This window comes from Somniosus microcephalus, chromosome 20, assembly GCF_052327205.1.
Source record: "Somniosus microcephalus isolate GS21.2 chromosome 20, FLI_Smic_1.0, whole genome shotgun sequence".
Lineage (NCBI taxonomy): Eukaryota > Metazoa > Chordata > Chondrichthyes > Squaliformes > Somniosidae > Somniosus > Somniosus microcephalus.
Window position 1 is genome coordinate 10,091,821 of NC_141006.1, and position 15,320 is coordinate 10,107,140.

The 15,320-nt window shown below is 46.2% G+C and overlaps 1 protein-coding gene across 1 annotated transcript in view; it reads left to right on the top strand.

Annotated features, from left to right (window-relative positions):
* LOC147103051 (nuclear GTPase SLIP-GC-like) overlaps nucleotides 1-13,702 on the top strand; it is a 33,685-nt gene extending 19,983 nt beyond the window's left edge. Inside the window, exons 5-6 of the mRNA XM_085962325.1 lie at nucleotides 10,362-10,449; nucleotides 10,535-13,702. Of these exons, the coding sequence (XP_085818451.1) occupies nucleotides 10,362-10,449; nucleotides 10,535-10,608 (162 nt within the window). The 3' untranslated portion in view covers nucleotides 10,609-13,702. The remainder of the gene's footprint in view (nucleotides 1-10,361; nucleotides 10,450-10,534) is intronic.
* Nucleotides 13,703-15,320: the final 1,618 nt, after the last annotated feature.

Here is a 15,320-nt window from a genome sequence, read left to right on the forward strand (position 1 = left end):
AATATCGGGCAGTAAACCGGTGCTGAAATATACACTGCGTTCAATATCGGGCAGTAAACCAGTGCTGAAATATACACTGCGTTCAATATCGGGCAGTAAACCAGTGCTGAAATATACACTGCGTTCAATATCGGGCAGTAAACCGGTGCTGAAATACACACTGCGTTCAATATCGGGCAGTAAACCGGTGCTGAAATACACACTGCATTCAATATCGGGCAGTAAACCGGTGCTGAAATACACACTGCGTTCAATATCGGGCAGTAAACCGGTGCTGAAATATACACTGCGTTCAATATCGGGCAGTAAACCAGTGCTGAAATATACACTGCGTTCAATATCGGGCAGTAAACCGGTGCTGAAATACACACTGCGTTCAATATCGGGCAGTAAACCGGTGCTGAAATACACACTGCATTCAATATCGGGCAGTAAACCGGTGCTGAAATACACACTGCGTTCAATATCGGGCAGTAAACCGGTGCTGAAATACACACTGCGTTCAATATCGGGCAGTAAACCGGTGCTGAAATACACACTGCGTTCAATATCGGGCAGTAAACCGGTGCTGAAATACACACTGCATTCAATATCGGGCAGTAAACCGGTGCTGAAATACACACTGCGTTCAATATCGGGCAGTAAACCGGTGCTGAAATACACACTGCGTTCAATATCGGGCAGTAAACCGGTGCTGAAATACACACTGCGTTCAATATCGGGCAGTAAACCGGTGCTGAAATACACACTGCGTTCAATATCGGGCAGTAAACCGGTGCTGAAATACACACTGCATTCAATATCGGGCAGTAAACCGGTGCTGAAATACACACTGCGTTCAATATCGGGCAGTAAACCGGTGCTGAAATACACACTGCGTTCAATATCGGGCAGTAAACCGGTGCTGAAATACACACTGCATTCAATATCGGGCAGTAAACCGGTGCTGAAATACACACTGCGTTCAATATCGGGCAGTAAACCGGTGCTGAAATACACACTGCGTTCAATATCAGGCAGTAAACCAGTCCTGAAATATACACTGCGTTCAATATCGGGCAGTAAACCGGTGCTGAAATATACACTGCGTTCAATATCGGGCAGTAAACCGGTGCTGAAATATACACTGCGTTCAATATCGGGCAGTAAACCGGTGCTGAAATATACACTGCGTTCAATATCGGGCAGTAAACCGGTGCTGAAATATACACTGCGTTCAATATCGGGCAGTAAACCGGTGCTGAAATATACACTGCGTTCAATATCGGGCAGTAAACCGGTGCTGAAATACACACTGCGTTCAATATCGGGCAGTAAACCGGTGCTGAAATATACACTGCGTTCAATATCGGGCAGTAAACTGGTCCTGAAATATACACTGCGTTCAATATCGGGCAGTAAACCAGTGCTGAAATACACACTGCGTTCAATATCGGGCAGTAAACCGGTGCTGAAATATACACTGCGTTCAATATCGGGCAGTAAACCGGTGCTGAAATATACACTGCGTTCAATATCGGGCAGTAAACCAGTGCTGAAATATACACTGCGTTCAATATCGGGCAGTAAACCGGTGCTGAAATATACACTGCATTCAATATCGGGCAGTAAACCGGTGCTGAAATACACACTGCGTTCAATATCGGGCAGTAAACCAGTGTTGAAATACACACTGCGTTCAATATCGGGCAGTAAACCGGTGCTGAAATATACACTGCGTTCAATATCGGGCAGTAAACCGGTGCTGAAATACACACTGCGTTCAATATCGGGCAGTAAACCAGTGCTGAAATATACACTGCATTCAATATCGGGCAGTAAACCGGTGCTGAAATATACACTGCGTTCAATATCGGGCAGTAAACCGGTGCTGAAATATACACTGCGTTCAATATCGGGCAGTAAACCAGTCCTGAAATACACACTGCGTTCAATATCGGGCAGTAAACCAGTGTTGAAATACACACTGCGTTCAATATCGGGCAGTAAACCAGTGCTGAAATATACACTGCGTTCAATATCGGGCAGTAAACCAGTCCTGAAATATACACTGCATTCAATATCGGGCAGTAAACCAGTGCTGAAATATACACTGCGTTCAATATCGGGCAGTAAACCAGTCCTGAAATACACACTGCGTTCAATATCGGGCAGTAAACCAGTGCTGAAATATACACTGCGTTCAATATCGGGCAGTAAACCGGTGCTGAAATATACACTGCGTTCAATATCGGGCAGTAAACCAGTCCTGAAATACACACTGCATTCAATATCGGGCAGTAAACCGGTGCTGAAATATACACTGCGTTCAATATCGGGCAGTAAACCAGTCCTGAAATATACACTGCGTTCAATATCGGGCAGTAAACCGGTGCTGAAATATACACTGCGTTCAATATCGGGCAGTAAACCAGTCCTGAAATATACACTGCATTCAATATCGGGCAGTAAACCGGTGCTGAAATATACACTGCGTTCAATATCGGGCAGTAAACCAGTCCTGAAATATACACTGCATTCAATATTGGGCAGTAAACCAGTCCTGAAATATACACTGCGTTCAATATCGGGCAGTAAACCAGTGCTGAAATACACACTGCATTCAATATCGGGCAGTAAACCGGTGCTGAAATATACACTGCGTTCAATATCGGGCAGTAAACCAGTCCTGAAATATACACTGCGTTCAATATCGGGCAGTAAACCGGTGCTGAAATATACACTGCGTTCAATATCGGGCAGTAAACCAGTCCTGAAATATACACTGCGTTCAATATCGGGCAGTAAACCAGTCCTGAAATACACACTGCATTCAATATCGGGCAGTAAACCGGTGCTGAAATACACACTGCATTCAATATCGGGCAGTAAACCGGTGCTGAAATATACACTGCGTTCAATATCGGGCAGTAAACCAGTCCTGAAATATACACTGCGTTCAATATCGGGCAGTAAACCGGTGCTGAAATATACACTGCATTCAATATCGGGCAGTAAACCGGTGCTGAAATATACACTGCGTTCAATATCGGGCAGTAAACCAGTCCTGAAATACACACTGCGTTCAATATCGGGCAGTAAACCGGTGCTGAAATATACACTGCGTTCAATATCGGGCAGTAAACCGGTGTTGAAATACACACTGCTTTCAATATCGGGCAGTAAACCGGTGCTGAAATATACACTGCGTTCAATATCGGGCAGTAAACCGGTGTTGAAATACACACTGCGTTCAATATCGGGCAGTAAACCGGTGCTGAAATACACACTGCGTTCAATATCGGGCAGTAAACCGGTGCTGAAATATACACTGCGTTCAATATCGGGCAGTAAACCAGTCCTGAAATATACACTGCGTTCAATATCGGGCAGTAAACCAGTCCTGAAATACACACTGCGTTCAATATCGGGCAGTAAACCGGTGCTGAAATATACACTGCGTTCAATATCGGGCAGTAAACCAGTCCTGAAATATACACTGCGTTCAATATCGGGCAGTAAACCGGTGCTGAAATATACACTGCATTCAATATCGGGCAGTAAACCGGTGCTGAAATATACACTGCGTTCAATATCGGGCAGTAAACCAGTCCTGAAATACACACTGCGTTCAATATCGGGCAGTAAACCGGTGCTGAAATATACACTGCGTTCAATATCGGGCAGTAAACCGGTGTTGAAATACACACTGCTTTCAATATCGGGCAGTAAACCGGTGCTGAAATATACACTGCGTTCAATATCGGGCAGTAAACCGGTGTTGAAATACACACTGCGTTCAATATCGGGCAGTAAACCGGTGCTGAAATATACACTGCGTTCAATATCGGGCAGTAAACCAGTGCTGAAATACACACTGCGTTCAATATCGGGCAGTAAACCGGTGCTGAAATACACACTGCATTCAATATCGGGCAGTAAACCGGTGCTGAAATACACACTGCATTCAATATCGGGCAGTAAACCGGTGCTGAAATATACACTGCGTTCAATATCGGGCAGTAAACCGGTGCTGAAATATACACTGCGTTCAATATCGGGCAGTAAACCAGTGCTGAAATACACACTGCGTTCAATATCGGGCAGTAAACCGGTGCTGAAATATACACTGCGTTCAATATCGGGCAGTAAACCGATGCTGAAATACACACTGCGTTCAATATCGGGCAGTAAACCGATGCTGAAATACACACTGCGTTCAATATCGGGCAGTAAACCAGTGCTGAAATACACACTGCGTTCAATATCGGGCAGTAAACCGATGCTGAAATACACACTGCGTTCAATATCGGGCAGTAAACCAGTGCTGAAATACACACTGCGTTCAATATCGGGCAGTAAACCGGTGCTGAAATATACACTGCGTTCAATATCGGGCAGTAAAACAGTCCTGAAATACACACTGCGTTCAATATCGGGCAGTAAACCAGTCCTGAAATACACACTGCGTTCAATATCGGGCAGTAAACCGGTGCTGAAATACACACTGCGTTCAATATCGGGCAGTAAACCGGTGCTGAAATACACACTGCGTTCAATATCGGGCAGTAAACCGATGCTGAAATATACACTGCGTTCAATATCGGGCAGTAAACCGGTGCTGAAATATACACTGCGTTCAATATCGGTCAGTAAACCGGTGCTGAAATATACACTGCGTTCAATATCGGGCAGTAAACCGGTGCTGAAATACACACTGCGTTCAATATCGGGCAGTAAACCAGTGCTGAAATATACACTGCGTTCAATATCGGGCAGTAAACCGGTGCTGAAATATACACTGCGTTCAATATCGGGCAGTAAACCAGTGCTGAAATATACACTGCGTTCAATATCGGTCAGTAAACCGGTGCTGAAATATACACTGCGTTCAATATCGGGCAGTAAACCGGTGCTGAAATACACACTGCGTTCAATATCGGTTCGTAAACCAGTGCTGAAATACACACTGCATTCAATATCGGGCAGTAAACCGGTGCTGAAATATACACTGCGTTCAATATCGGGCAGTAAACCGGTCCTGAAATACACACTGCATTCAATATCGGGCAGTAAACCAGTGCTGAAATACACACTGCGTTCAATATCGGGCAGTAAACCGGTGCTGAAATATACACTGCGTTCAATATTGGGCAGTAAACCAGTCCTGAAATATACACTGCGTTCAATATCGGTCAGTAAACCGGTGCTGAAATACACACTGCGTTCAATATTGGGCAGTAAACCGGTCCTGAAATACACACTGCGTTCAATATCGGGCAGTAAACCGGTGCTGAAATATACACTGCGTTCAATATCGGGCAGTAAACCGGTGCTGAAATATACACTGCGTTCAATATTGGGCAGTAAACCAGTCCTGAAATATACACTGCGTTCAATATCGGGCAGTAAACCGGTGCTGAAATATACACTGCGTTCAATATTGGGCAGTAAACCGGTGCTGAAATATACACTGCATTCAATATCGGGCAGTAAACCGGTGCTGAAATATACACTGCGTTCAATATCGGGCAGTAAACCAGTGCTGAAATATACACTGCGTTCAATATCGGGCAGTAAACCGGTGCTGAAATATACACTGCGTTCAATATCGGGCAGTAAACCAGTCCTGAAATACACACTGCGTTCAATATCGGGCAGTAAACCGGTGCTGAAATATACACTGCGTTCAATATCGGGCAGTAAACCAGTCCTGAAATATACACTGCGTTCAATATTGGGCAGTAAACCGGTGCTGAAATATACACTGCGTTCAATATCGGGCAGTAAACCGGTGCTGAAATATACACTGCATTCAATATCGGGCAGTAAACCAGTCCTGAAATACACACTGCGTTCAATATCGGGCAGTAAACCGGTGCTGAAATACACACTGCGTTCAATATCGGGCAGTAAACCAGTCCTGAAATACACACTGCGTTCAATATCGGGCAGTAAACCGGTGCTGAAATATACACTGCATTCAATATCGGGCAGTAAACCGGTGCTGAAATATACACTGCATTCAATATCGGGCAGTAAACCAGTCCTGAAATATACACTGCGTTCAATATCGGGCAGTAAACCGGTGCTGAAATATACACTGCATTCAATATCGGGCAGTAAACCAGTCCTGAAATATACACTGCGTTCAATATCGGGCAGTAAACCGGTGCTGAAATATACACTGCATTCAATATCGGGCAGTAAACCAGTCCTGAAATATACACTGCGTTCAATATCGGGCAGTAAACCGGTGCTGAAATACACACTGCGTTCAATATCGGGCAGTAAACCGGTGCTGAAATACACACTGCGTTCAATATCGGGCAGTAAACCGGTGCTGAAATATACACTGCGTTCAATATCGGGCAGTAAACCGGTGCTGAAATACACACTGCGTTCAATATCGGGCAGTAAACCGGTGCTGAAATACACACTGCGTTCAATATCGGGCAGTAAACCGGTGCTGAAATACACACTGCGTTCAATATCGGGCAGTAAACCGGTGCTGAAATATACACTGCATTCAATATCGGGCAGTAAACCAGTGCTGAAATACACACTGCGTTCAATATCGGGCAGTAAACCGGTGCTGAAATATACACTGCATTCAATATCGGGCAGTAAACCAGTCCTGAAATACACACTGCATTCAATATCGGGCAGTAAACCGGTGCTGAAATATACACTGCGTTCAATATCGGGCAGTAAACCGGTGCTGAAATACACTCTGCGTTCAATATCGGGCAGTAAACCAGTCCTGAAATACACACTGCATTCAATATCGGGCAGTAAACCAGTCCTGAAATATACACTGCGTTCAATATCGGGCAGTAAACCAGTGCTGAAATACACACTGCATTCAATATCGGGCAGTAAACCAGTCCTGAAATACACACTGCATTCAATATCGGGCAGTAAACCGGTGCTGAAATACACACTGCATTCAATATCGGGCAGTAAACCAGTCCTGAAATACACACTGCATTCAATATCGGGCAGTAAACCAGTCCTGAAATATACACTGCGTTCAATATCGGGCAGTAAACCAGTGCTGAAATACACACTGCGTTCAATATCGGGCAGTAAACCAGTGCTGAAATATACACTGCGTTCAATATCGGGCAGTAAACCGGTGCTGAAATACACACTGCGTTCAATATCGGGCAGTAAACCGGTGCTGAAATACACACTGCGTTCAATATCGGGCAGTAAACCGGTGCTGAAATACACACTGCGTTCAATATCGGGCAGTAAACCAGTCCTGAAATACACACTGCGTTCAATATCGGGCAGTAAACCGGTCCTGAAATACACACTGCGTTCAATATCGGGCAGTAAACCAGTGCTGAAATATACACTGCGTTCAATATCGGGCAGTAAACCAGTCCTGAAATACACACTGCGTTCAATATCGGGCAGTAAACCGGTGCTGAAATACACACTGCATTCAATATCGGGCAGTAAACCGGTGCTGAAATATACACTGCGTTCAATATCGGGCAGTAAACCGGTGCTGAAATATACACTGCGTTCAATATCGGGCAGTAAACCGGTGCTGAAATACACACTGCGTTCAATATCGGGCAGTAAACCAGTCCTGAAATACACACTGCATTCAATATCGGGCAGTAAACCGGTGCTGAAATATACACTGCGTTCAATATCGGGCAGTAAACCAGTGCTGAAATATACACTGCGTTCAATATCGGGCAGTAAACCGATGCTGAAATACACACTGCATTCAATATCGGGCAGTAAACCGGTGCTGAAATATACACTGCATTCAATATCGGGCAGTAAACCGATGCTGAAATATACACTGCATTCAATATCGGGCAGTAAACCGGTGCTGAAATATACACTGCATTCAATATCGGGCAGTAAACCGGTGCTGAAATACACACTGCATTCAATATCGGGCAGTAAACCGATGCTGAAATATACACTGCGTTCAATATCGGGCAGTAAACCGGTGCTGAAATATACACTGCGTTCAATATCGGGCAGTAAACCGGTGCTGAAATATACACTGCGTTCAATATCGGTCAGTAAACCGGTGCTGAAATACACACTGCGTTCAATATCGGGCAGTAAACCGATGCTGAAATATACACTGCTTTCAATATCGGGCAGTAAACCGGTGCTGAAATACACACTGCGTTCAATATCGGGCAGTAAACCGGTGCTGAAATACACACTGCGTTCAATATCGGGCAGTAAACCGGTGCTGAAATACACACTGCGTTCAATATCGGGCAGTAAACCGATGCTGAAATATACACTGCGTTCAATATCGGGCAGTAAACCGGTGCTGAAATATACACTGCATTCAATATCGGGCAGTAAACCGGTGCTGAAATATACACTGCATTCAATATCGGGCAGTAAACCGGTGCTGAAATATACACTGCATTCAATATCGAGCAGTAAACCGGTGCTGAAATACACACTGCGTTCAATATCGGGCAGTAAACCGATGCTGAAATATACACTGCGTTCAATATCGGGCAGTAAACCAGTGCTGAAATATACACTGCATTCAATATCGGGCAGTAAACCGGTGCTGAAATATACACTGCTTTCAATATCGGGCAGTAAACCGGTGCTGAAATATACACTGCGTTCAATATCGGGCAGTAAACCGATGCTGAAATATACACTGCATTCAATATCGGGCAGTAAACCGGTGCTGAAATACACACTGCGTTCAATATCGGGCAGTAAACCGATGCTGAAATATACACTGCATTCAATATCGGGCAGTAAACCGGTGCTGAAATACACACTGCATTCAATATCGGGCAGTAAACCGATGCTGAAATACACACTGCGTTCAATATCGGGCAGTAAACCGGTGCTGAAATATACACTGCGTTCAATATCGGGCAGTAAACCGATGCTGAAATATACACTGCATTCAATATCGGGCAGTAAACCGGTGCTGAAATATACACTGCGTTCAATATCGGGCAGTAAACCGGTGCTGAAATATACACTGCATTCAATATCGGGCAGTAAACCGGTGCTGAAATATACACTGCGTTCAATATCGGGCAGTAAACCAGTGCTGAAATATACACTGCGTTCAATATCGGGCAGTAAACCAGTGCTGAAATATACACTGCATTCAATATCGGGCAGTAAACCGGTGCTGAAATATACACTGCGTTCAATATCGGGCAGTAAACCAGTGCTGAAATATACACTGCGTTCAATATCGGGCAGTAAACCAGTGCTGAAATATACACTGCGTTCAATATCGGGCAGTAAACCAGTGCTGAAATACACACTGCATTCAATATCGGGCAGTAAACCAGTGCTGAAATATACACTGCATTCAATATCGGGCAGTAAACCGGTGCTGAAATATACACTGCATTCAATATCGGGCAGTAAACCGGTGCTGAAATACACACTGCGTTCAATATCGGGCAGTAAACCGGTGCTGAAATATACACTGCGTTCAATATCGGGCAGTAAACCAGTGCTGAAATATACACTGCGTTCAATATCGGGCAGTAAACCAGTGCTGAAATATACACTGCATTCAATATCGGGCAGTAAACCGGTGCTGAAATATACACTGCGTTCAATATCGGGCAGTAAACCGGTGCTGAAATATACACTGCATTCAATATCGGGCAGTAAACCGGTGCTGAAATATACACTGCATTCAATATCGGGCAGTAAACCGGTGCTGAAATATACACTGCATTCAATATCGGGCAGTAAACCGGTGCTGAAATACACACTGCGTTCAATATCGGTCAGTAAACCGGTGCTGAAATATACACTGCATTCAATATCGGGCAGTAAACCGGTGCTGAAATATACACTGCGTTCAATATCGGGCAGTAAACCGGTGCTGAAATATACACTGCATTCAATATCGGGCAGTAAACCGGTGCTGAAATACACTCTGTGTTCAATATCGGGCAGTAAACCGGTGCTGAAATATACACTGCATTCAATATCGGGCAGTAAACCGGTGCTGAAATATACACTGCATTCAATATCGGGCAGTAAACCGGTGCTGAAATACACACTGCGTTCAATATCGGGCAGTAAACCGGTGCTGAAATACACACTGCGTTCAATATCGGGCAGTAAACCGGTGCTGAAATACACACTGCGTTCAATATCGGGCAGTAAACCGGTGCTGAAATACACACTGCGTTCAATATCGGGCAGTAAACCGGTGCTGAGATACACACTGCGTTCAATATCGAGCAGTAAACCGGTGCTGAAATACACACTGCGTTCAATATCGGGCAGTAAACCGGTGCTGAAATACACACTGCATTCAATATCGGGCAGTAAACCGGTGCTGTATTGCAAAGTAAGAAAATACATCTCACTGTTTTTATCATTAAAAGGACTATTTGAAGGATGAGATGGAGAAAAGAATGACCATCACCTTCAAGCTGGGGTTGTCCCAATGGCCCGGGCGTAATCCTTTACCAGGTACCTGAACACTAGTTGCTCGTCACACACAACTTCATGTCACCCAATGTTTAGAACTGACGCTTTTTTATTTCTTTTATTGCAGATTTTGAAAACGAGTTCAACCAGATTAATTCAATCTGGGATGAAGTGAAGCAGAATTCATCAAAAGCAAACTAATTGTCTTGGATTTGCTTCTTAACTGAGATCCAGATTGCGGCATTGATGTACAGAAGCAGATAAACGTGATCCCTGCTGATACTTTTGCTCCATAAGATAAATAATTGTGAGTTAGATTACTGGTTTAAGGGCCCTGCTTTAGTGTGAGTTAGATTACTGGTTTAAGGGCCCTGCTTTAGTGTGAGTTAGATTACTGGTTTAAGGGCCCTTTGGTGTGAGTTAGATTACTGGTGTAAGGGCCCTGCTTTAGTGTGAGTTAGATTACTGATTTAAGGGCCCTGCTTTAGTGCGAGTTAGATTACTGGTTTAAGGGCCCTGCTTTAGTGTGAGTTAGATTACTGGTTTAAGGGCCCTTTGGTGTGAGTTAGATTACTGGTGTAAGGGCCCTTTAGTGTGAGTTAGATTACTGGTGTAAGGGCCCTTTAGTGTGAGTTAGATTACTGGTTTAAGGGCCCTGCTTTAGTGTGAGTTAGATTACTGGTTTAAGGGCCCTTTGGTGTGAGTTAGATTACTGGTTTAAGGGCCCTTTGGTGTGAGTTAGATTACTGGTGTATGGGCCTTGCTTTAGTGTGAGTTAGATTACTGGTTTAAGGGCCTTGCTTTAGTGTGAGTTAGATTACTGGTGTAAGGGCCCTTTAATGTGAGTTAGATTACTGGTTTAAGGGCCCTGCTTTAGTGCGAGTTAGATTACTGGTTTAAGGGCCCTGCCTTAGTGTGAGTTAGATTACTGGTTTAAGGGCCCTTTGGTGTGAGTTAGATTACTGGTTTAAGGGCCCTGCTTTAGTGTGAGTTAGATTACTGGTGTAAGGGCCCTTTAGTGTGAGTTAGATTACTGGTTTAAGGGCCCTGCTTTAGTGTGAGTTAGATTACTGGTTTAAGGGCCCTTTGGTGTGAGTTAGATTACTGGTTTAAGGGCCCTTTGGTGTGAGTTAGATTACTGGTGTATGGGCCTTGCTTTAATGTGAGTTAGATTACTGGTTTAAGGGCCTTGCTTTAGTGTGAGTTAGATTACTGGTGTAAGGGCCCTTTAGTGTGAGTTAGATTACTGGTGTAAGGGCCCTGCTTTAGTGTGAGTTAGATTACTGGTGTATGGGCCTTGCTTTAGTGTGAGTTAGATTACTGGTTTAAGGGCCTTGCTTTAGTGTGAGTTAGATTACTGGTGTAAGGGCCCTTTAGTGTGAGTTAGATTACTGGTGTAAGGGCCCTTTAGTGTGAGTTAGATTACTGGTGTAAGGGCCATTTTTGATTTCTGCACTGATTTTAATTGATTGTGTTTAGGCTGGATTGCTCTGTGATACCATCACTGATACTTTTATGTTAAACAATGAATTGTTTTTTGTATCACTGTTATTTTAGTATAATTTGCATTCAGCGCTTTTAAACTTTCAGCCCCTTTAATCATAAGTTGTGAACAACTTAAACGTAGGGAATGTGGTGCTGGGAAGTTGTTTTATTACCTTAATGTCCATGAACAACAAAATACAAGATTAGTGTAAAATGTACAATCATCAACAGGCATGTACCCCATGTGAAAATAGCATCATCTTTATTTACACCCCGACTCTCCTTGCTCACTCGGCGCCACCTCCTACTCCCTCATCTGTAGTTACCTTGAAGTACCACCCGAGGGCCAGGCTGGCAGGAGGTGGATGGCTCCTCGTGCTGAAGGGTCCTGGGACTGAGGTGGTCCTCAGCTCCTGACAGTGAGCCACTGCTGGCTGCGTCACTGGAGGGAGCTCCTGGGAAGCCTGGTCTCGCCCACCACCCACCTGGTAAGCCTGGTCTCGCCCACCACCCACCTGGGAAGCCTGGTCTCGCCCACCACCCACCTGGGAAGCCTGGTCTCGCCCACCACCCACCTGGGAAGCCTGGTCTCGCCCACCACCCACCTGGTAAGCCTGGTCTCGCCCGCCACCCACCTGGGAAGCCTGGTCTCGCCCACCACCCACCTGGGAAGCCTGGTCTCGCCCACCACCCACCTGGGAAGCCTGGTCTCACCCACCACCCACCTGGGAAGCCTGGTCTCGCCCACCACCCACCTGGGAAGCCTGGTCTCGCCCACCACCCACCTGGGAAGCCTGGTCTCGCCCACCACCCACCTGGGAAGCCTGGTCTCGCCCACCACCCACCTGGGAAGCCTGGTCTCACCCACCACCCACCTGGGAAGCCTGGTCTCGCTCAACACCTGCAAGTAAGGCAGGCCTTCCGAGATGCAAAGAAGAGATGCAGACTTGGCAGTCACACCTGCCAATTGCCGTAGAGTCTGGGAGATTGTCCTTGGACCTGTACTTACCAACGATGTTCATCAAACATCCTCTTTCTCAGGCAAGAGCCCATGAGCTCTGTGTACCACGACTGATTCAATCGATAGCCTCCGATGGGAAGAGGACACATCCTCGCCCACCTCTGTGCTGGAAGATCCTGTCAGTGACATTTTTTGAACCTCACGGTGCACATTTTCCTGGGTAGAGCTCCCTGGACTTGTGCCTGCAGAAGGCTTTGGACATCCTGGGCTTGCCTTGCCCTATCACTACAGGTGATGCTGCGGCCAGTGGAATATTTCTGATGCCAGATGAGTACATTAACACCCATAATCTCACCCTGGCAGCCCAAAGCATAACCAAATCATGACCTTCCACCCCCTCGTCCATCTCTCCTTCATCCCGAGGGGAGCATGTCCATCCTTCCCTGCTGACACATGGGGCCTCCAATGGCAGGAGAGGGTCTCTGAGGAGGAGGAGGAAAACCAGAGACATGGAGCAGCAGGAGGAGAGCAGACATGATTCCAGAGTGCTTAAACTGCAATAACATATACATAATCTAGCATAGTGGCTAAAATATATTAGTGTATATCTAATTACAAACAACAAATATGTAATTTAAAGCAGTACAGGTATACAAGATTTGGTTTTGAGTTATGTTTGTGTTGTATTTTTAAACAGAGTAAATTCACAGAGGTATTTTTTAAAAGCCACAGCTGCAGACATTGAAGGTGTATAAGAGCAAGTTGAGTCAGTTTGTGGAGTGTCACAGCTCGTACTGATGCGACGAGGGTCAAATGTCACATCCCAGTATATAAAAGACCTCTTCTGTCTGTCTGTCTGTCCGTTCTCTATACGTTCGAAAGTTATAGAGCGTACCTACACGCGCGTCACATCAAAAGAAAGCTTACGATTACGGACCGGTCATAGGCGTATTTACTTTTCCGTCAGACAAAAATCGTGCCCACGGTATCCAAAAAACGTTCAAAATTCCGCTCATTAAATGGGAAAAGTTCCGCTCATTTGCTCATTAGCATTGAGTGATGTGAAGGTTGACCAATCGTACGGTCGAGCGACCTGACAGTTGACTGACGGTTGACCAATCGCTGCGTCACGGGGGCGGGTTCATTGCTCGTGCGGGCAGGCCATCCTACAGTTGAGTGTTGAGTGACTTGACGATTGACCAATCGTACAGTTCAGTGACCTGACAGTTGACCGTGTGTGGGCGGGCCTTATCATTCTGAACCGAGGTGAGTGGCCGCCATCTTGATTCTTCACGATTTTTTTCCCACACTTTCTGTGTGTTAGGGAACTAAGGAAAATAACAATTTATTTGAGTTTTAAATTGTATTTAGCAACAGTAGGAAATGAAGTGATCCCCTGCCCTTCGCCCGGAGGCTCGCCTACTTTGACGGCCATTTCAAGCGGCTGTGCCGGCGCCGGGCGCGGCCTAGCAGCCCGGGAAGCCTGGGCCTTGAGTTGCGGGCCGTGCCGGGAGCCGCCGCGCACAAAACTTCCCCGCGGCGTCAACAGCCCCGCCCCAGAGCCCGACCCAAAGCCACCAGGTCACCGGCCGCGGCGGGCCATGCCGGGAGCTGCCGCGCACAAAACGTCCCCGCGGCGTCAACAGCCCCGCCCCAGAGCCCGACCCAAAGCCACCAGGTTACCGGCTGCGGCGGGCCGTGCCGGGAGCTGCCGCGCACAAAACTTCCCCGCGGCGTCAACAGCCCCGCCCGAGAGCCCGACCCAAAGCCATCAGGTGAGTGGCCGCGACGGCCCAGTCTCTCTCTCTCTCTCACACTCCCAATCTCTCTCTCTCACACTCCCAATGTCTCTCTCTCTCACACTCCCAATGTCTCTGTCTCACACTCCCAATCTCTCTCTCACACTCCCAATCTCTCTGTCTCTCACTCCCAGTCTCTCTCTCTCTCACTCCCAATCTCTCTCTCTCACTCCCAATCTCTCTCTCACACTCCCAAACTCTCTCTCTCACTCCCAGTCTCTCTCTCTCACGCTCCCAATCTCTCTCACACTCCCAGTCTCTCTCTCTCACACCCATTCTCTCTCTCATACTACCAATCTCTTTCTCTCACACTCCCAATCTCTCTCTCTCTCACACTCCCAATCTCTCTCTCACACTCCCAGTCTCTCTCTCTCTCTCTCTCTCACTCCCAATCTCTCTCTCTCACACTCCCAGTTTCTCTCTCTCACACTCCCAATCTCTCTCTCTCTCACACTCCCAGTCTCTCTCTCTCACTCCCAATGTCTCTCTCTCTCACACTCCCAATCTCTCTCTCTCACACTCCCAATCTCTCTCTCTCTCACACTCCCAGTCTCTCTCTCTCTCACACTCCCAATCTCTCTCACACTCCCAATCTCTCTCTCTCTCACACTCCCAATCTCTCTCTCTCTCACACTCCCAGTCTCTCTCTCTCTCTCTCTCTCTCACTC